General features: G+C 36.5%; 2 protein-coding genes across 3 annotated transcripts in view; one reads left to right on the forward strand and one right to left on the reverse strand.

Moving 5' to 3' along the window:
- Positions 1-2,598: 2,598 nt before the first annotated feature.
- LOC103721388 lies at positions 2,599-10,094 on the reverse strand. 2 transcript variants are annotated; one of them, XM_008811581.3, is made up of 8 exons: positions 9,571-10,094; positions 5,943-6,184; positions 5,700-5,822; positions 5,124-5,240; positions 4,829-5,011; positions 4,567-4,708; positions 3,719-3,884; positions 2,599-3,595 (listed from the first exon to the last, which is right to left on the reverse strand). In XM_008811581.3, the coding sequence occupies exons 1-8, from the start codon at positions 10,007-10,009 to the stop codon at positions 3,577-3,579; spliced, it is 1,431 nt and encodes a 476-aa protein (XP_008809803.2). In that variant the 5' UTR covers positions 10,010-10,094; the 3' UTR covers positions 2,599-3,576. The 2 variants fall into 2 exon arrangements, with proteins under 2 accessions (XP_008809803.2, XP_008809804.2); XM_008811582.3 differs by having other exon boundaries at positions 2,599-3,592; positions 9,571-10,093.
- Positions 10,095-13,267: 3,173 nt separating this feature from the next.
- LOC103721407 overlaps positions 13,268-21,523 on the forward strand; it is a 30,887-nt gene continuing 22,631 nt past the window's right edge. The window contains exons 1-5 of the mRNA XM_039128818.1: positions 13,268-13,599; positions 15,463-15,553; positions 15,666-15,750; positions 15,910-15,994; positions 18,270-18,339. Coding sequence (XP_038984746.1) covers positions 13,466-13,599; positions 15,463-15,553; positions 15,666-15,750; positions 15,910-15,994; positions 18,270-18,339 — 465 coding nt within the window. The 5' untranslated portion in view covers positions 13,268-13,465. The remainder of the gene's footprint in view (positions 13,600-15,462; positions 15,554-15,665; positions 15,751-15,909; positions 15,995-18,269; positions 18,340-21,523) is intronic.

Below are 21,523 nucleotides of genomic sequence, written 5' to 3' on the forward strand. Positions count from 1 at the left end.
ATCCAATACTTCGCATGCATCTTTACAAAGTGGTGAAGGCGTGAAGCTTTGGTTACCTTCTAAACTCTCACACCAAAGCCTTTTCTGGTGCAGTCGGCAGCCCACACCGACTTCTTCAAATTCGCATCCTCATTCTTGGACGGTTTCAAGCCCATTTAGCAAGCGAAAATAGATTCATAATCTAAACATCGATCTTTGATCCCTAACCCACCCCCAACCTTTCCATTAAAAATGTTTCCTTAGTTTGCAAGACAATGGAGTCGGCTAAGAGTATCCTTCTCTTTGAAAAAGACTTTTTTTTAAATAATATCTTTCGACTAGTCTTTTTAAGCGACAATTCCTTTCAATACCCACATAAAAAAGCCTAAACACTGATATATAGCAACATGGCATCACTGATAGAACAACATTAAGTAATCCAATCTTTTCCACTATTGAAAGTAATCCGCCTTCCGAAGACAAAAGGATTCCTTATATCTATAGATTCCACATATCTTACAATTTAATATCTACCCTAATTGGGGCCTAATTCGATACCAAAGTAAGAATGTGGTTTTGATCAAAATGCGGCCTGGAATCCCTTACGAATACTTTGTTCAGATTAAAAAGTACGTGAATCTGACCTGACGTAGCAGCACGCCTACCTGAACCTAGCCATTCAAAGATGTGGTATTCTTGGGGCCAACGCACCAACGCCTCATTGCACTTCCTTCTGGATCCATTCTACTTATCAAAACCAGCGGTTGAGAGAAGCTAGAGCAACCATGCATGTTCCCCTTAGTACTTCGATTCCTTCTCTCTGAATCTTTTTTTTTTATTACTTGTTTTCATTTCCTTGTACTGGCTGAAGGGTACTTGACAAGAGAGTGAGAAATCAAAAGGGCAATGATATAGAGATGGGCATAATGCAAGTGCTCCCTTCCTCTTGGTCCACCTGCCCTTTATTCCTTCTTTGACTATGTTTTCTTTTATCCCCTCTATTCCACTTAAAACCATCAAGATATTGTTGCTACTGCTTTTATTCTTTTTTGTTTTTAATGCATCAAGTTTTTGAATACTGGGGATCTAAATGACCTGAACCCTTTATCAAATTTTCACTTGCAAGGCTTTTTCTTGTTACTACATGATGTTCCTGAAAGCCCAAATGTACTATTTCTAGCCGCCTTCTAATCTCTATCCTACAGAATTGAAGAACTTGAGTTAAGCCTTCTGGTGCTATCATATATTCATAATATTTTCTTCAGAAGCCTAAATCACTCTACTTGAAATTAATAAAGATGCATAAATAAAAACTCTTTTTATTTTACTTTTTATTTTTGTCAGCCTTTTTTTTCTTCTTCTTTTCTTTTCATTTGCTTTATTTTTATTCAAGATAGTGGGACACTTCATACTTTCATTTCATTTGAACTTGGTAGATAAGCAATCTAATAAGCAAATGAACACATAACACAAATCAAATTAAAAAGAAAAATCAAAATAGATATCCTAAAGAGTGAATTGTATTTTAAATCAAATACAGATTCTTCCCAGCATCTTGATATAAAAAATAATAAATAACAGACTCTGAATATGTCTACAAAGACATGACACATTCTTTTTAAGGATGTCATGAGATCAGATTAAGTCCATATATAATCCTGGTCTAGAAAGAGAGTAGGGCATCCATCAGTGTCTGACAGCGGTATTACACTGGTTTGGTCAGAGACTTGGTGCATGAGTTTTGTTGTTGATACCTCCTACCACCTCTCCTCTTCTCTGGTTACTTGTTTATGGGCTGCATCTCCCTCTATTCTACCATCATTTCATTTTTTTTTTCATGAAATGTTGGTGGCTCTCCTTCTATAGTGTGTTTAAAAAAAACGTTTATGGGTCCATTCCGCTATTGACTCCTAGAAAATTAAAAAATAATCGAGTTGTTATTATTTATTTGTTTATTTATACAAATAACTGGCAAGGTTTGATGGTAAAACTTAGAAATTGATGAAGGCTTTTGAAAAAAGAAAATCACCGTATAAACAAATACTCTTTTGGTTGTACTATTTTTTGTGCAACATTTTTTTATCAAGACAGCTAAAAGCATTAGTTGATTTGAGCTAGCTAAACATATACGAAATCTAGAGTAAATAATACACGTCAAATCATAGTCGTCAACTTTTTTTTTCGGTAGAAATCGTAGCCTACTTATTAGTGAGACGTCCAGATACTAAGGGATGAATTGGTCTAAGCCAATTAGAGATACCCATCAACATCCCAATAAAAAACTAAAGGAACACTTTCTTAAAGACAGACTTCTTATGATCAACTTAGCCAATAATGCTGGCAAAGAATGAGAATGAGGGATCCACCTTAAGACTTTTTCCCAGAATATTTGTACGACAAACAAAAGACTGATTCCCGGAACATGTTTATATAGGAGTTGCTCCGCCTTCACGGTATCAGAATCCAGTAATCGATACAGAAGCAATTCCAGTCATCAAAAAATCATAATGTTTATGAGAAAACAAAAATTTATAATTTACATTTTTAACACACTCGTAAAAACCAGGGAGTTGAAATTTCTTTTTTTAAATCTGCCATGCCATAGTAAAACAAAATCTATATAGGAAAGGTTTTTAAAACTTGTTTTCCGAGGAGGCAACGATTTACAGAAAACAGAGTGCATCAATTTTTGTTAGGCAGCGAAATTAATACTATCTTATAATGCCTATAATTAGAGAAATATAAGTAAAAAGAAATGATGTCAAAATAATTTCAGGAGACTGATGGCATGACGTTGGAACGGCCAGGCGAGCCCCTTGGCGTGCATCTCTTCAAAAGGGAAGCGTGCGTCGCAGAAAGGTGAACATTCCCGAGCCCTCGTTGCTTGCTCCTCCTGTCAGCAGCCTCTCTTCAAAAGAACCACTGTGCTCAAATAACGGACATCATTTGGTTCAGGGAATAAAGTTTCAGCAGAAACTTGTTTCAGCAAGGAGTAGAACCATGCTATACAGTATGCACCTCTCAGATTAACAAGAGATTCCAAAAATGTATTTAAATTAATATCCCCCTTTTTAACCTGACTCATAGATATGGTTGCTTACACCTGTATATCTGAAATATTTCACTTTCAAGCAAATATCCAATCTTGTCAGCCAGTTGTATACTCAGATACATTGAATTTATAAGTGAGGCTCCTGCTTAGGGATCCAAGCCTTCCAAAGAAGTTATGCATCCTCATCGAAAAGACCTGCATTCCTGAGAGTTAGATTAGTCCAAAACGGGCCTAAAGCATGTCATTCTTGCTCCACTGTATCTCAAAGTTTCAGCTTTCATTTGCCCGCACTGAATGCCAATTTCATTCTTGCATATAAATCAGGTTTACTTGCAGAGAGACTTTGCCCCTTATGCTTGAGATTGAAATGCTGTGGATTTCAGCGCGGAGAAATCTACTTGCATAGACACTAGGTTGACTTGCTCAGAGGCTTCTTTCAAGATGCTCAGCTGAAAAATTGATGCACAGGGTAGCTAGCTTATATTCTTCAGCTGACTTTGAAGCCTCTGTAATTTAGATTTGCCATAAAGCTAAAGTATCCTGTATCATAGTTTGTCCTGCCTGCTTCACAAAAGATATATCAATAGGATCAGAATGCTAGCAAAGTTGTTGTGTCTGCATGCAAAGGAAACCAATTCACAAATGCATGCTCTGGCCCTGGATGATGGCTGTAGAGATGCCACTTACTTCTGGAAAGGATCTGCTACGTTCTTTCTGGAGTTGATGAGAACAGCTGAGAAAGACAAATTATTTTGCTTGTCTGAGGCTCCCAAGTGATTGGAATTACTGCTATCTTCAACCTTCCTTGATTTTCCAGTGGTTGATCCAAGGATCTGGACTGTTAAGCTACCACCTATAGAGGAATAAGGTTAAATCAAGGCAGTCAAAGCAACATGGACAAGAAAGCAAGGGAAAAGGATGTTAGATTTGAGAAAAGTAAGGATATATTAAAAAAAGATGAAATGGGCTAAACATTTAAGGAGTTATAATGATCTCAGAATACTAGAAGAAATGCGTCCTTGTCCATTTTCCAACATCTCTGGACCTCCATGTCCCACCAATCAACCATAACTTTAGTTTTTTCCTACAGAAATGTCTTATAGCAAGAATTTGGCCCCAAATATTTTGTTGCAGACAATTTTTTCCACAAGAATCACAGACCAGCTTTAGCTTTTCATTATGGAGTAGAAGGTATTTTGGTTTTGTATTTCATTAAAACCATTTCCAAGATGAGTAGGTTCTTGTAATTTATGCACTCCAGCTTCCTATAAGAAAGCTTCCAAAAGTATAACCATATTCTTACCAGAATACTTAAGAGAAATATTCAAATGTATAAAATCAACAGAATTAATTTAGCATTAAGTTGTAGTTGTCTTTTTACAAATAAAAATATTTTACTTAATTCTTTTGCCAGATTTGAGTGCTAATACAAAGAAGTTGACATTATTTAGCTCACTGCAGTGAATAAGGTGCCACTAAGCAAGAAGAAGAAAGATTGATTATAGATAGAAGCTGGTAGATAGATGTCTTCTTACATAACACAAGAGCAGCTCCAATCCATCCAGTGGTACCCCACCTTTCACCAAGTAAAAACCATGCGAAGGCTGCACCCCATACTGGTTCCAAACCATAAATAATCGCAGCTTCAGTTGCTGAAACATCACCCATGGCATCCAACTGCAGAAGCATATGCATTTGGGTTTTTATTTCCATGTAAATCACTATTATAAGAAAAATTTAACATGAAACTTGAAGGAAATAACAAAATAATAATAATAATAATAAAGATAAATTCACCTCTGCCCATAAGCATAAACCAGTTGAAAATATGCCTGTGTATATTGCTGGTATCCAAGGAAATGAAATTATGTAATCCCACAACATTGACCAAGCACAGGATCCTAAGTTCAGATCATGCACATTGCCAAAGATATTTCTAACCAAAAACCACATCACTGATGACAAAGCCATGACACAGACCTGAACAAAAGAGATTATTTTGAGAGATGGAGATTTTTTACATCGGGATGCAAACCATTGAGAAAAGACACAAGATGGTGCAAAATACAGGCTTAAGAACAGCAAAATGTACCTCATAGCCGAGAAGTTCTAAGAAATTCTCTTTTTTTGTACTTCTTGAAATTTGTTCAGTTCTAAGCATATGGATCCCGAAGAACACCGCACTCAAGATGTTCAAAGCATCACCAATCTTCACATACAGTCACAATGATGCAGAGAGTAAGATGATTACACCAGGCAACTCCAAAAAATTATTTGGCACATACATGTATTTTTATTCTTTTTCTTGTGTCGGGGCAGGGCAGTGGGGTTATACCATTCTAACCAGAGTAACTAAGATGTTTGCTCTGACATAATAAATACCTTATTCTACCCCTTTATTTTGTATCAAATCATGTTTGGAGACTAATGGGTGTCTTGGTGTATTAACATGCATTAAACGCACTAGCATATGATAATTGCAAAATATGATGCATTGGTTTAAAAGAAAGAAAGAAAGAAAGAAAACACACTTCACAAAACAAGTCATATAGATCATGCCATATGGGATACTATGGTGATTAGCATTTAGTAAACTATTTCATCACCGTGGATAAAGCAATACACTGACAGATTAATGCCATAGGAAAACAAAAGAGGTGATACTTACACAAGGAGGAGAACCACCACACTCTAGCATAGCAACTCCAACAAGAGACGCAAATGCTCCAGACCAGATAAAGGCTGGCACTGTTGCACCAAACATGCCATCAATTAAAGGCACAACAATTACCTGCTCAACATGATGGAGCTTATTTAGAATTTTGGTTAACAATTCTCATTCTTCCAAATAACATTATATGCTGGGAAGAGATTATTTGGATGGGGTTGAGCGATGGGGGGAGGGTCTTACTGTAAAGGCAGAAATGAAGGATGCACGTCCTGCATCTGATGTGAGTAATCCAAGGGCCTGACTCAGGTAGCCTAAGCTTACCCAGAGACCTAATTCTATTCCTGCAGAGCGAATGTTGCTATCCCCACGCGCCTGTAATACAAATGGTAGGAAAGGAATGGCTGAAAGAACAAACCGCACCATGGTAAACAACGAAGGCTCCATAACCACTTCAACTTCTTTCAAAACAGGAATATCGCTGGCTGAAAGGGTAGAAAGAAGAGCAAGAAGTGAGACATAAATATCACTTAAGCTTTCCCTAAGGCATTGCTATTACAATTTATATGTCACTTTATTTTAATGGTTACATAGAGTAGAATTAAATAAAACACTTATATTCTATAACATTATTGTAGGAAACTATCATTGTAATTAAAATATGGTAATAAAAGAATATGATGTTTTAGAGAGAAGTTAAAAGAAATTACTCCATATAAGCTTGGCATTCTGATGTTGTTACAATTTCTAAATAACCTGAGACTAATTAGTGATACAAGTCAAATAAGTAATTTTACAGTAAACAGTCATGTCAAAATGTCGCAGCTAACATACTGCCCAAGAATTCTCAGGAAAAGTATACCACCCACCCTCCAAAAAAAAAAAAAACTCAGGTAATGTACAAATAACCTATAAATATGTTTGATCGAGGTACGCTTTGCAGTATGAAGTTTGAGAACAGGTCTTCAAAAAATGTGGTGATGCAACAACCCGCTGATAGTAGAATCTAACCCAACCAATACTCTTAGAAGGTGCCATAAGCCCACACATGTTATAGTCATACATGGTATATGAACATATGGTAGTCACTACTCAACCCACTTAACAGGTATATGTAGTTTGAATGATATAGATTTTGTTGAGAGGACACCTAGAGCTGCGCAGGTGCTAGAGATTCTGATGCAGATGACACGATTAAAATAAATAATTAGTTAGTTGATTAATTAATTAACTAATCAGCAAACAAGCAAAAGCCACAATTGGAGTGAATAATAAGAAGCTATAATCTGCTTATGGCAAGGTACAAATCTCTTCTGGTCAATAATTGGCTAGCAGATGATACAAACTCATGTATCATGCCAATAATCTTACGGCAAGGTATGTAACATAGTGCAGTGTGATACGGATCATTTCTAATACTAATAAGGCCACAGAGCTCTTTACTTAACTAATGTCTAACCTTCCAAACTTTTCTTTTTTCCTATTGACAAATCTATGGTTCTTGCATGGTGGTCTTACATTTATAGTCCAAACTCTTACTGTTTAATCTGCCTTAAGTTTGACAAGGATGGAAGAATACTAGTTAGCACAGAATTGTTGTTTGTCTGTTGATTATAGCACATCTACTATGCTCCCATTCATCTATGACTTTCTTGCATGATTCTGCAAGTGGTTTGTACATGTATAGTTTACATACATGCTAACCTGGTATAATTATGTGTTCATTGGATATGAAAAACGTAATTCTGTTTATTAGGCCAGATAGTTGTTCTAATAAGAAAAAGCAGTCAATCCACCACTTGCATCTCAAGGTTCCATCGAAAAAGTTAAAAAAAAAAAATCACTCTTGAGACCCTAAATTCATCTAGAAAACAGCAAGCTCGAACACAACAAAGAAAGACAAGAAGTGTACACTATAAAGTATAAAGCCTTTGAAGTAATTGCCATCTCCTAGGACGAAAACTTGCTCATTTAGAGAATACAATGGCAAAGAAACTAGTATTAGATGTGAAGAATAATAAGTATATAACTTACATCAATGAAGAGCATCTAAGCGAAAGTAGCACTAGTCAAGGTAGAACTATCTATGCTTGGTTAATGATCAGTCAGCTTTAACAGTAATTAAATAAATTATGATGAAACAGAGGCAATACTGGTCATAGTGGTCAGTATCCTGACAATGACAATGATGATGACAAAAACAAGGATGATGATCATAGCAATAGGGCAAATTCTGATAGCGAAAACATGGTGGTGGTGCTAGTTCGTTCCCCAATTTTCTAATTAAGGTTGGGTAAGGATAGCCACAAAGATCATATTCCTTCATTTAGTTTCTTCATCTTTTTACTAACTGCTTTCAAAGTATTAAACCAACCTACCTTATGAAAATCGACTATTTCTCCTCTTATCTTGATGAGGTAGAATAGGAAAAAGATACATTAGAAAAGAAGCATACACCATTATGATCAACAGCTAAATACCCTATGTGCCACCATATGATTGTAAGTTTAGATAAAATTGTTGGCTAGTTAGGATCAAGAGCAGCAAAACTACAATAAAACCCACAATCCAGCACTCTTTATTTTCTTTTCTTCGTTTTTTTTTTTTTTGGGGGGGGGGGGGGGGGAGTTGCAGGATTGTAGTGGTGGCAGTGATCAATTAAATAGAACGATATTATATTATGGATCATAACATAGATTCTTGCATTCCCTATGTACACCTATATAGATGTATCTTTGCAAGCAGGCATGCAATTTAATTTTGTCCAGCATGGACAAATAAGCATCATCAATACTAACGAGTAACTTCAGATTTATGTCAAACTAATCTTAGGATGCCATTAATGACTCAGAGATATCATAGTTTGAAAGGTGCAAGAAGCCAGGCTGCATGATACAGTTAATTACTCATAGATTGTATTTATCTAGTTATCAAAATGTCTTGAGATTTCTCCAGTTTTTCCTAGATTTTCAAGGTTGACTGCTTCAAATGGTTCTTTTAGAGGCTTCTTAGCATATGTCCAGAATATTGGTCGGCATGTCAAGAAGCCAGGCTGCATGGAGCATAATATATGTGGTATGCACAACTTGATGGCCAGTGCTAGAATAATACAAAATTGTGTTGAGGCAACTTGCTGACATTTCTATTACATCATAGAATAACTTTGTGAAGGTTGCAGAATTTTTCTCTTTTTTTGTGTCAAAGGTCTTGTTTTGTCTCTTGACAGGCTGCAACTGCTTCGATACCAAAAACCTTGATTCCACATGATGAGAAATCCTCCAAGGTTAAATACTCGTCCCATTTCTTTATCATACAATAGTTTATTGTTGTACAATGCCATTGAACATTAATATTAAATTCAGTTATTTCTTCTCTTTGTATTTGAGCCTTTTGCGACACAAGCTTGCATGTTTAGATGTTCATATTTTTGACCTCATCCCCCTCACACAATCCGTACAATCCTAGGTTTAATATCGGTGTCCAGCATGAACACTCCATAATAATATCATAGACTACAGCAAGTCCAATATACAAACTGCCTGCTAGTTTTCAGTCATGCTCCTTATCAAACCTTTCCTTCGTATAGATTAATAAATTCTCTTCCGTACCAAACGCAGAACCCTACCCAAAAAGAATTTTCTCATGCATCAAATTTTTACCAATCATTTACACTAGATACATAGCAGTTCAATTTTGTTCAGAACAACCATGATCACTCTTAGAATCCTAACTGGCATCCAAATTGGCATTATCGAGCATGGGTAAGATACTAATTTGGCTTCAGCTCAAGTGTATCGGCAATTTATTTAGTCAATCAATCACATAAAACAAAATAAAGAAAGGAAAAGACACTAATGAGAAGAAAAAGTACCGTAGATGACGGCGAGGACGTTGAGCAAGATGATGCTCCTAACCTTCTTCGAAGCAAAGAAGATCCGCTTCCACAAAGGACGCCGGCGGAAAGACTTCGACCTCAGCCTAAACATCGGCCTCCGGCTAAGGGGAGCAAAAATCTCCGCCCCCGTCGACGAGGCCTTGGCCTCGCTCCCCTCTCGGACGAAGCCATCCCCATCCAATCCACCGATATCAAAGGGGAGCCTGGAATTGGACTTCTTTTCGGCAGGCTCGCCCAAGGAAGGCGAAGGGGAGTCTTGCAACGAAGATCTTGGAATTCCGCGATCTCTACCTCCTCTTCCCCTAATCTCGCGGAAGGTGAAAGAGGTGAAGGAGAAGGTGGAGACGCTGAGAGGGGATCGAGAGATTCCGGCCTTCGGAGACCAAATCCGTCGACATGGGAAGGCAACGACCATCGCCTCCTCTTCCCTCCCCCTTCACGAATTCTTTACCGTAACGCGTTCAATGCGCAGGGGCTTTGAGAAACGTTACAAGAGGCAGCGGGAGCCGGGTTCAGGGTGTATCTTTCGCCCAAAAGAATGATTGATCTTTTTTTTTGCTATAGAGCCGTTGGATCGTCCGTGCACAGATCGCAAAGCGAAGATAAGCAATCCAACGGTGGATTTGGATGAAGGAAGATGAATTATTCTTCCATGCGAAAGATCCAGCCCCTATCGGCCTATCCGTGAGGGCGGGATGAGTGGTGGTGCGAATGCCGTATTCTCGGATTCCCAAGTGCCGGTTATCATGTCTACAAAATTTTGTGATGCGTCTCTTACTTTAGGTTGGTATCAACATCATCTTCTTGGCAAACCAAACACATGAAGCCCATGTCTAATAAGATTGATGTGTTGCAAAAAGAGGACATTATGCGCACAATATCTATTAGTTGCATGTGTGTTAATCTTCGGCATATCATTTGAATGAAACCATCTTAACTTTTACAGGAGCCTCACATCTTAGTGATAAGTGCATGTAAAAAAAATAATGCGCCATGTCAAGAGAGGATAGATATCGAAATGATGCGATATAGATTGAATGAAACTAAGGCTCGTAAGAATTATGAATCCGAGAAAATTAGAATTCAATCGGAGGATCATTGGATGCTTGACCAAATAATCAACTAACCAATTAACCAATTAATCAAATTATTCATTTTTCATGCAACTTTTGCACTTAGGTCATAAATAATCCATGATAACTCTATAAAATTAGAATGTCAAGATTATTTATGTGTAAACATCCTTTGTTTTTTCTTTTATTTATGTGTAAACATATTGTATTTTATTTACACCACCTACCTATATATTCCGATACAGTTATTTTTTTTCAAATGCATATAAATAACATATCTATTTTATCTATTTAAATATAAACATCAAGTAAATTAGGCTCGAGACAGATCTATCTATATATTCCCATACCTAAACATAAACACAAACTCAATTTTTAATAATGCACCCATTATCCAAAAATAGTCTAAAAAATAAAAAGAAAAAGATTTGTTTTAGCTTGTATATTCTTGCAAATAATGGCTTGCTGCATATTTATTTTTGAAAAATTACCTTTTGTATATGCACACTCAGATCATCTTGTTTTACATGGATACTCCTCCTGCTAGATTTTTTATTGGCGGCACTAATGAATAACTATTTCAATTTCACTCGATATTATTTTTCTAGCTTAATATTCCCACAAAAATGGTTTGTATTAAAAAGAACTATGTTTTTATATAATCTGTTTGGATATTAAATATAAAAAATAATAATTTTTTATTTAAATAATTATTTATTAATATTGTTGATAAAAAATTTAATGAAAAGGAATCCGTGCAAAAACAAGATGATTTTGAGAGAGATATATAGTACTTTTTGGAAGGTAAATATGTAACAAGCTATATTTGCAAGAACATATATGCAATAAATCCAAAAGGAAAAAGTCTTAGGCTGGTTTTTGATGCTTATTAGATATTTGCTATACTATTTTAGTCCTATTTTGTATGTGAAGTGGGCTAAAATAGCAAGATGAGAAGCTAGATAATAAAAAAGCAAGTGCATGGAGATAATAGAGAGTCACCATATATTATTTTCATCTCGTTCGCTGTCCAAGGAATTCATGCAAAACAAGATATTTGAGGAATATATATGATAATTTTTGGAAGATAAAAATATAATATGTTATATTTGCAAGAATATATATGTAATAAAACAAGAAAAAAAAAAGTCTTGGCTTGGTTTTTGATGTTTATTAGGTATTTGTTTGGCTATTTTGGTCCCATCTTGTATGTGAAGTGGGGTAAAACAAGACTAAGAGGGAGAAGCAAGTGCATAGAGATAATAAAAAGTCACCATACCTCATTGTTACCTTGTTTGCCCATTTCTCCAACATCAACATTTCTGTTATCATTTCCTTCATTATAAGAGGAAGCGAAAAAAATCATAATATGCTTCCAAGACAAAAAAGATATAAAAATTACATCTCATTTGAATTAGCAAATGAGAAAAGAACTACTAAATATAGAAGCCAATATGGACATGTACAAATGGGGTTTCAACTTTTTAAGTGTACCTTGCTTGGTCTATACCAGATGCAACAACTCTTTAGGATATTATACAATTAGGTTGTCATCCTTGTTAGCGTATCTATCACTCTATGAGCATCAAACATGACTAAGATTCGGTACTTGATTTAGTATTTTCCATGTTGCTGATTGTGTGGCAAAGACTATAAATGTATCGGATCTATAAAATGAGCAAGTTTCAAACCTGCATCCAAAATTGATTAAAAATCATATTTGAGTCTTTTTAGGCCAGTGATTAATACTTTCGAAATTTGAAAGGACTCTTACCACAATAGTCCTTTATATATATCAAATCTATAGTAAAATGGATAATTAATATCAAATCTATGATGAGGAAAAGAACATGATATGCGAAGTAAATGATTGACTTTGAAAAAAATCAAGCTATTTTAAAAACAAATGTAAATACATATTACTATTTTATAGATTGAAAAATGATCAAAATCTTAGAATTACTAAGAATTATTTAGAATTTTGAAATTGACATGACAACGAATAGAGTTACGAAAAGTATGCATAAGATGAAAATACAAATCCAACAAGAAAGAGAATCAAAACAAGCCAAATAACTAACCTTTTTTATATTCCTGTTATAACAAATATAACTAAATTCAAGCTGATTCCACAAAAAATCTGGTAAGAAAACCTACTTTGATCTGATAAATTATTAAAAAAATAAATTAAACGTATATCTAATTAATTGTAAAATAATTGAATTATCTATTTTTTGTAGCATTCCCAAAATACCCCTCCACATCATGTCCGCCTCTCCGCCGCCTTCTCTCGGACGCGAACCACTCCGACGGCCGAGATCTGTCAAAACCCCCGCTGGCAAAACTGCGGGAGCAGCAGTCCGCGTCAAAAGAAACGCCGCATATTGCTGTTAATAACCACGCAGCCGATACAAGGCTCGATGGTATCTGCGGAGCAGCAGCCAAATGCTATCATCCGCCTCGTGGGGTACTTCTTCCGAGATGCCGCCACGAAACGCTCGGCGGGATCACTGGACCCCACAGCTGGCCCCAACTCAAAAGCTAGCTGTTGCCCGCCGTTGGCGTGAAAGCTGAAGCAATACCTCTCTCTCAGATAAGCTTCAACATATATAAAAAAAAATCCCGTCGCCCGAATTACCGTACGGAGCCGAGAAGAAGGATCGCTTCCTCACGGCCGTTCCGCGAACCGCCTTTTGCCCGATAGAAAGATAGAGAGAGAGAGAGAGAGAGAGAGAGAGGAGAGAGAAGGAAGGAGAGAAAGCGCGGTGGTGGAGAGCGAGAGGAGGGGGTTGGAGGCGATGGAACGCCGGAAGGCGATGACATGGGCGAGGGTGGGGAAATCGGCGCAGGCGGTGGCGGCGCACGGGCTGCTCTTCTGTTTCACTCTTTTCCTCGCCCTCAAGATCGACGGTCGCATCTCCTATTCTTGGTGGTCGGTTCGCCGTCCTCTCTTCCCTTGTCCTCCCTTCTTAGTTCGTTTCTAATTGTTCGTAGTTAGCTTTTGTTTTGGTTGATTTTGGAGGACAAATTATTTTAATTCTTGGAGAAGTTGTGATTTTGAATTGCTAGTATTCTTGAAAGAAGACTCGGGTTAGGAATTCGCCGATAAAGGACGGTTGCCGGGGGGGGGGGGGGGATGATAGGAGTTGGTTTCTTGTTTGCGAATATTGTCTCTGATGAGTACCATGTGCTCTGTAAGCCCTCAATTTAGTGATAGGTCAGTTGGATTGGATGTCTCGGAGTTGGGTTCTTTGCGTTCAGTCTGGTGTTGGTTGTACAGGAATTTTAGGTTTAGGATAGAGTGCTTTAGTGTTTGTTAGGTCATACTTAGTATATGAAGGAATTTATAGCTGCAGGCCTTGCAGTATCTGTTTCTTGGGTGTAGTACTTGCGATATTGGCATGCTATTAGTTCTTATTGAGGAACGAATTCATTGTTCCGCCGTCCTATTTCCCCCACCACAGTTTAAGTCATGATGTTGTAGTTCCCCTTTCTGTTTTACTGACATTCTTCTGCTCATATTTTATTCTGTGTACTCATTAGTTATGCTTATTAGTTCTAATTTGATTTTTTTTCCTTGCGAATTATAAGTTCTTTTGCCATTTTTGTTCAGTCTACTCATTTCTTGCGTTTTGTTATTTATCCATGTATATACATTCAAGGATTGCAATCCCTTCATTGCCCAAGACTACACAGATGTGCATGTCCCAAAATTTTAACCAACACAATTAGCTATATTACTTAAAAATTAGATCTTCACTCCCAAAGCCCATTAATTTTTTTTTGGAACGTTGTCATATCTCTCCATTATATTTTGTATTGAAAGTCAAGATAATTACATTGCTTCGGGATATCTCGTGGCCATCATTATTTGTTGGATCTGCATCCGATTTTTTTTTTTTAAACTTACATTATATATATATGCACTTTGTTTTTTGATGGACTGATATTTATACCTTAATCATCTAAAGGGTTTCTGCATGACTTTATTATGGTATTCATTTTTTCTGTCATCTAACAATATAGAAGGTCAATCGAGGGCAATGGCGAGGGTCGATGTAGGGCAACAGGCCAACAATAAAGGTCTTCAGGGAAGTATGGATAGCTAGACATTGTGGAGGAGGAAGAGGGCGAACACAAAGGGGCAGGTGGAGGTGGAAGAGGATAAGGGAGGAGGAGGAGGAGGAGAAGGAGAAAAATTAAAGGAGAAAGGACGATGGGAGGAAGAGGATAGATAGGAGGTGCAACAAAGAGAAATTAGGGTTTAACCTAAATAATAAGTCATGCTATACTCATAATTGGGAGAACCACACTTGGTCATTTATTGTTGGTATCTCTTTCTAAAATATTAGATGAAGAAGAAGAATCACAGAGTGAATTTATTGTAAATGGGGACTTTTCCTAGTGTTCCAAGGCTTTACATCTATTAGGTTTTCTGGTATTTAGTTGAAGTTCCTTATCCTGTGATAGTGTTGGGTACATAGATATCTTTCACTTCAAATCATTCTTATATCTGTATCATAGTCATAGGCATATAAGCATCACTTCATTCTAAAAATGCTATGTAGACATAGTCATGAATTATTCAGTAGCATTTTCATCTTACTACCTCCATCACCGCTTTCAACATTTATTGACCAGAACATCTTGAGATTTATTGTTTCTTATTCTTGTTTGAGTTTCAATGTGCTGTTAGTTCTTGAATTTATTTGACATCCTTTTGTTTCAGAGAAGTGCAGAATGTAGTTTTTATGGATGTTAATCCCCAAATCTCTCTCTCTCTTTAAGTATGCAGGATAGTTTTTGTCCCTCTTTGGTTGTTTCATGCTGGTGTTGCGCGTGGAAGGTTCTCCTTACCTGCTCCATCACTACCTTATGATCGTCATGTATGGTTTGCTAACAAGTTCTTGCTGGAAGATGGATTACTGTTCTGAAGTGCAATTAGCTGATAAACTTGTATCATGCACTAATAAAAGCAGTCTTCCTCTTACTGTACAGTGGGCACCTTGCCATTCTATCGTTGCGACACCATTGTTAATTGCATTTGAGCTCCTTCTTTGTATTTACCTCCAGAACATCAGCAGTAAGTGATATAAACATGTGATAAACTAGACAATAGTAGCATTCAGCATATTAAACCATATATATTCCATTTCAAAACATGCATTAATCATTAACTTTTCAAAGTTAATTTTCATTCTTTTACCTTTATCTCATTTTTTAATAAAGGTGTTATATGCAGCTCACACGGATCCGGCTATTAACTTGAAGATTGTTTTTATTCCCCTTTTGGCCTTTGAAGTAATCATTCTTGTTGACAATTTCAGGTAAATAATTCCAGCTTGATGGGAAACCTACATGTATATTCATCTGTTATTTGCATTTTAAGCTTTGCTTCATTTTGGCCCATTCATCAGAGATGCTAAATCATCCCACCAATGTCGCATTGGTTATGGAGCATAAATCTAATTAAGGATCCACAAAAGGGTAGAATTTTGCAACTAAGTGTCAACTTGTTGCCAAGGCCTTCATGCTAACATTCATCCTAGAATTCCTAGCACTTGTGGTTGTTGAATAGTGAGGGAATCCTAGAATTCCTAGCACTTGTGGTTGTTGAATAGTGAGGGACCTAGTCCACTGCCTCAGAAAGCATGCACATGTAAATACTTGCATGTAAGGGTGTCAATGTTTGGCTCATCTCATTGTGGGCTGGGTTTGGATCATGCAGAACAATTAGCATAGGAATCATGTCAGACAGCTTGACCCAAAATTTACGTGGGATAGGTTGTGGAGAGGAGAGGTTAAAGCTTCGACTTGTTTTGGCTTGTGACAATTGGTACTACCAACTAGAGGTTGTTAACACGCCCAAAAATGTAATATATAAGCTTCATCGCCTTGGCCTCTTAGGTTAGGATTTTGACTAGTTATGGGTCTTGAGAATTGCATTGTTAGCCAAGGATTTTTAACAAGTGTGAAAGCCTTTGGAGTCGGTCGAGTGGTTATAGGGGCGCCTAAAAGAAAGTAGTCGTTTCGTCCGGCTTTGAAAGCCTCACTTCACTCGTTTTATTGAGGGTTATTTCCCTAGATTTGGTAATGCTTAGGGGCCTACTATATAATAAATAAAGTATTTTTATCCTAGTATCTGACAATCTGATTTCTAGAATCTCTTGGCTCTGCATTGCATATCTTTATGTATGGTTCTGTGATGTCATCCTTCAGCTCCTGAAAAACTCTCTTTTGCCATCACTGAGCCCTCTGCCCCTTAACGTACCACATGTGATTCTCCAATGAACGCTTGTTGATGACCTACAGCTACAGCACTGACAATGAGTTGTGAATTTGTGATGGTGACCTGAACATGGAGAAGACTAGATGGCTTTTGCTGGCCAAACTTGACATGAATTGGGTTTTGATAGAAACTCTTGTTTTCTATAATTTTATTTGCTGTATTTTCTTCAGAAGATATATTTTTTAAGTTCATTCCCTTGTCATTTCCTTATGTGTTGCATCTTACTTCTCTTCCTCTTTCAATTTTTGAGTTTTAGGATAGTCATGTTGACTCAAAGGGTCAGGTTAGATTGGATATGAAATTTCTGGTATGAATAATTGGTTTGCGTTATGAAGGAGGAGTTTGGGCATTTGGCTTTGATTAAATAATTGGTTGGACCCACCAGACCTGGTACACAATGTAGCTACAGACAGGGTTGATTGTGTTTGAGTGTCCCATGTAACTGCCTACCTTACAGCAAAAAAGGAAAAGAAGATTGTGGGTACAGATCATGCCCAAGATTAATCTTGTTGGTATATGTTGTTGACCTGGCTCAATCCATTGGTAAAACATCTTCTGCATGCACACACATGATGAATGAAGACTAATATTGTTAAAATTGTTGACTTGCCCGACCTATTGGCAGCTCAACTTCTGCATGCATACACACGATGAATAAGAGAGAGAGAAGTTACCTAGCAAAATAACCAGAATATCAACACTTCACATCAATTAATGTGGTTATATCTTAACATCTTTAGGTTTAGACTCAAAGTTTGTTCATTGTCAATTTCAAAATTGCCATAAGTCTTAACAGCTGTCTCTGTCTGGTATCCATATCTGCTGAATAAAATGGTCATGGATATGTATATACCAGTGTCTGCACATATCCAATACATTTTGAGCCTGATTTAAAATTGACTCATGAGGTTAAGAGATGGATGCTATCTTTGAGAAACTAGATGGTTCGCAGTTGGGGTTTTGCTTATAGAGAGTATCTTAGGACTGACTACATCTGCTATGAAACTTAAATAGGAAATAATCAATATGAAAATGATACTAGTAAGCTAAAAACCTTGATTTAAAACAAATGAAGAGTATCCCATGTCATAACAATCCTGCAAGGAATCAGCCCTTTAAAAGCAGTCACTCCAGCAAAAAAAGCTGTCCTAATTTTAGATCCTAAACCCATTCTTGCACTCAAACAAGAGATGCTAATTCTTTTCAGCATTAATTTAGTTGGCACTTTTACAGTTATTAGTTGATTTTCTTTATTGGACTGAAATTAATTGATTTTCTTCTTGTTCTGGAATTGTCCTTTACCCTATATACAGAATGTGTAGGGCCTTAATGCCAGGAGATGAGGAAGGCATGAGTGACGAAGCTATATGGGAGACACTTCCTGTACGTTAACTTTGTTGGTTGTTGACATAGATAAACTTGTCATGATAATATCTTTTTATATAGATTTTGTCGATGCCATGATCTTGCCTTACTCATTTTATTATTGTTTCTTCGCTTCTTTCAGTGCTTTTATTATAACAGCAACGTATATTAGATAATATTTAGTATTCGCTCGAGCATGACAAATATGTTCAATTGGCTCGTACATAAGCTTGCAAAATGTTCTTCTCAATAAAATTTTAACACGGGCTGTGATTTTAAAGTATGCATCTTCTTAATCATACTTGTGATTTGTTCTTGGTTTAAATTCTTGGCCTTGAGCTGACATGATTTAATTGTATAATTGATTAGGCTTGGTTTATAAGCATCTAAGTAGCTAAGGCAGCTAGAAATTCCTGATGCTCCATAGTTCTTTTTACAGATTCTAAAATATAGAATTTTAGGTGTCATGGAGCCTATTAGGGGCTAAAAAGCAGTTTGAAAACCTTTCTCTGGTCTTAACCTAAGTTTATTTTGGATTCAAATCAAGGATTTCTGAACTAGTACTGGGTGCCGTACTAGTCGGCGCTCAGTCCAGTTTGGAACGGGGCCTATACCAAGAGAACACTACCTAGAGCCGGAGAAGACGAAGAGAGAGCGAGCGAGCGGGGGAGGGAGGGAGGAGTGCTGCGGACGCTTGGCGCTCCTTCTCCCTCCCTCTGCTCGATCTTTCTTTCTCTGTCTTTTCCGGCTCTGGTCGCGAACCGGTTTCAAAGCCGGAAATATATCGGTAGGCCATCGGTACGGTTCGTAACGGACGGAACCGTCCGGTTCGGGATGGTTCTGCATTCCTTGATTCAAATACTTCATAACATATGACATTTTGTTTATTTTGGATTCAAATACTTCATAACGTATGGCATGCTCTAAAGTCTAAACTCATGTTTTCAGGAGATCTAAAATCTAATGAAGAAAAGGATTTTATGATGTTGCGATTCCATGCCAGTTAGCATTTCCATTTCTATGCAGCTAGACTGGACCTAGTCATGATGCTCCATTTCTGTGAACACTACAAGCCATTTTGTCATTTCCCACTTTTCCCATTTTTTTGTTACATATTTTGTTTTTATTAACGTGTGGCAGAAGGATATGGGAGCTAAGATGGGAAAGGAAGGGGACCTTTTCATTTTTGCTATACATGCATTCCATCATGATCATTTTGTCTTTTAATGCCAGCATAACAATGTCCTAAACATTGTTATTGCGTGGTTGATCCTGCAAGATAAAGTGCAAACAATCAGATGATGAAGGCATTTCCCTTTGGTCTCTCTTTCTTGCTAGCTGCATCGTTCTTTACCATTGCATATCTTCATTTACTCATTCCTTGTTTTGATGTTCTTGACTGTCTTTATTAAGTTTGCTTTGTTTTTCCCTATTTCCCTATTTTCTTAGCATTCATGCATCGTGATCCTCTGTTTTTCTATTGGTTTGCTAACTTGCACCTATCCAAAACTCTCTAGCAAAGAAGATGCATCATTGTTCGTCTCCTAGATTTTGGTGCAGTTAGTATCTCAATCCGTTATATTTGTCTCCAAGGGAATGGATGGTTGCCCTATTTCATTGAAGGGTCGATTCAGAGATTAACATAAGTTAGATCGAACATATGACAAATTTTGATGAGCGCATAAGAATTTAATGTGAAGATTGAAAATGACAAGGGATGAAAAATAATATAGATGACTAGAGTCACTAAATCATGACTCTCATATCACCATGTTACCTAATTTAACGAAGCAAGCCATATACAGACTAATCTATCCCTGCAATAAATTAAAAAGTAAGCTCTTTTAAGGAGATCTTTACACTGTGATTTAATCTTAAAAATACAGAGCATTATTTTCATTTATACATACTTTAACACTGAAAATTGTGAAAAAACCTAAAGTTGCTGTAAATCAATTCCATTGCTTTTGAACAAATAAGCCCAACCAAATGCACAAGGTCATCTTAGCATTGCTTATACATTATATTATGCTAACAACTTTGAAAGGATAAGCTATCAGTATGCATGTGATGCATTTCATGGCCATGTCTTGTCCTTTTGTAGTTAATGTTCTACTTCCAAATATCTTTTCTGTATCTATTATATTTAAAAACCAAGAAATTATGATGAAGTAGATGTTCTATTGGTGTAATTCACAAATGCATGTCAATTCACAAGTATGTTCGATTCAATTATTTTGCTCCTTTTGATTAGAGAAGTTATCTGCCTCTTTATTTTATTGTAAAATAAACCCCTGGATATGAAAAGTGGTTTTCTTGACTCTTAAACAGTACTACATGACTCCTATATTTGCTTTAGAATTAATTTGATTAAACATTGATACCGAGCTTGATGTCAACCTAGGTTGGCACTTCTGGTGGCTATGTACTTGCCAACACGTTGCGAGTTGGATCTGAGCATAGCAGAACAAACTTAATTAGGTGAAATTTATGCAACGTTATCTGGTATAGATTGGAAAATCAAATGACTCTCAAAACGTATTAATTGAGGATTACTATTTCTTAAATTGCAATTTTGTTTAATAAATACTAATTAATTTATAATTTATGCATATTTTTGTTAGAGTACATATGGACATAGAAAAAGGTGAGAAAATACTTCTTTTATGTAGACTAACAATTTGTTGATTCCATGTGTACTCCAGTATGGGAGAAAAGTCCCTTTTGAAATTCATTATTCAAGTTGAAAAATCATCATCTTTGACATGAGAAAAGCATTTCTGGAACAAAAAGAAAATTTGAAATTTGCAATGTGCATACAACTTATAAGATGCTTATTTTGATTTTGCAGAACTTTATACTTGTGATTTAAGCAATAGTCCATGAAGAATATCATTCTAGAAAAAATGCATTATGATATCATATATTGATTTCTCTGTTGATGTACTCCATATATCTGGAATTGTGATTGATAACTTACCCCCCAAAAGTGAAGATCTCTGAAATGCCTGTCATTTTTCTCCTCCTGTTTTCTCCTATATTCTGTAATCTCTTCTCTTTAAAGTCTTAAGCTCGTCATCATCATTATCATCATCATCATCTTCATAATTCAAGCCTTTTCTCATGCAAACGGAGTCCAAAGAGGAGAAAGCTTAAAGTAGAGAAGACTTGATGGAAGGATTGAGTAGATTTTTGTATGATT

This window comes from Phoenix dactylifera, chromosome 8 (genome assembly GCF_009389715.1).
Source record: "Phoenix dactylifera cultivar Barhee BC4 chromosome 8, palm_55x_up_171113_PBpolish2nd_filt_p, whole genome shotgun sequence".
Classification (NCBI taxonomy): Eukaryota; Viridiplantae; Streptophyta; class Magnoliopsida; order Arecales; family Arecaceae; genus Phoenix; species Phoenix dactylifera.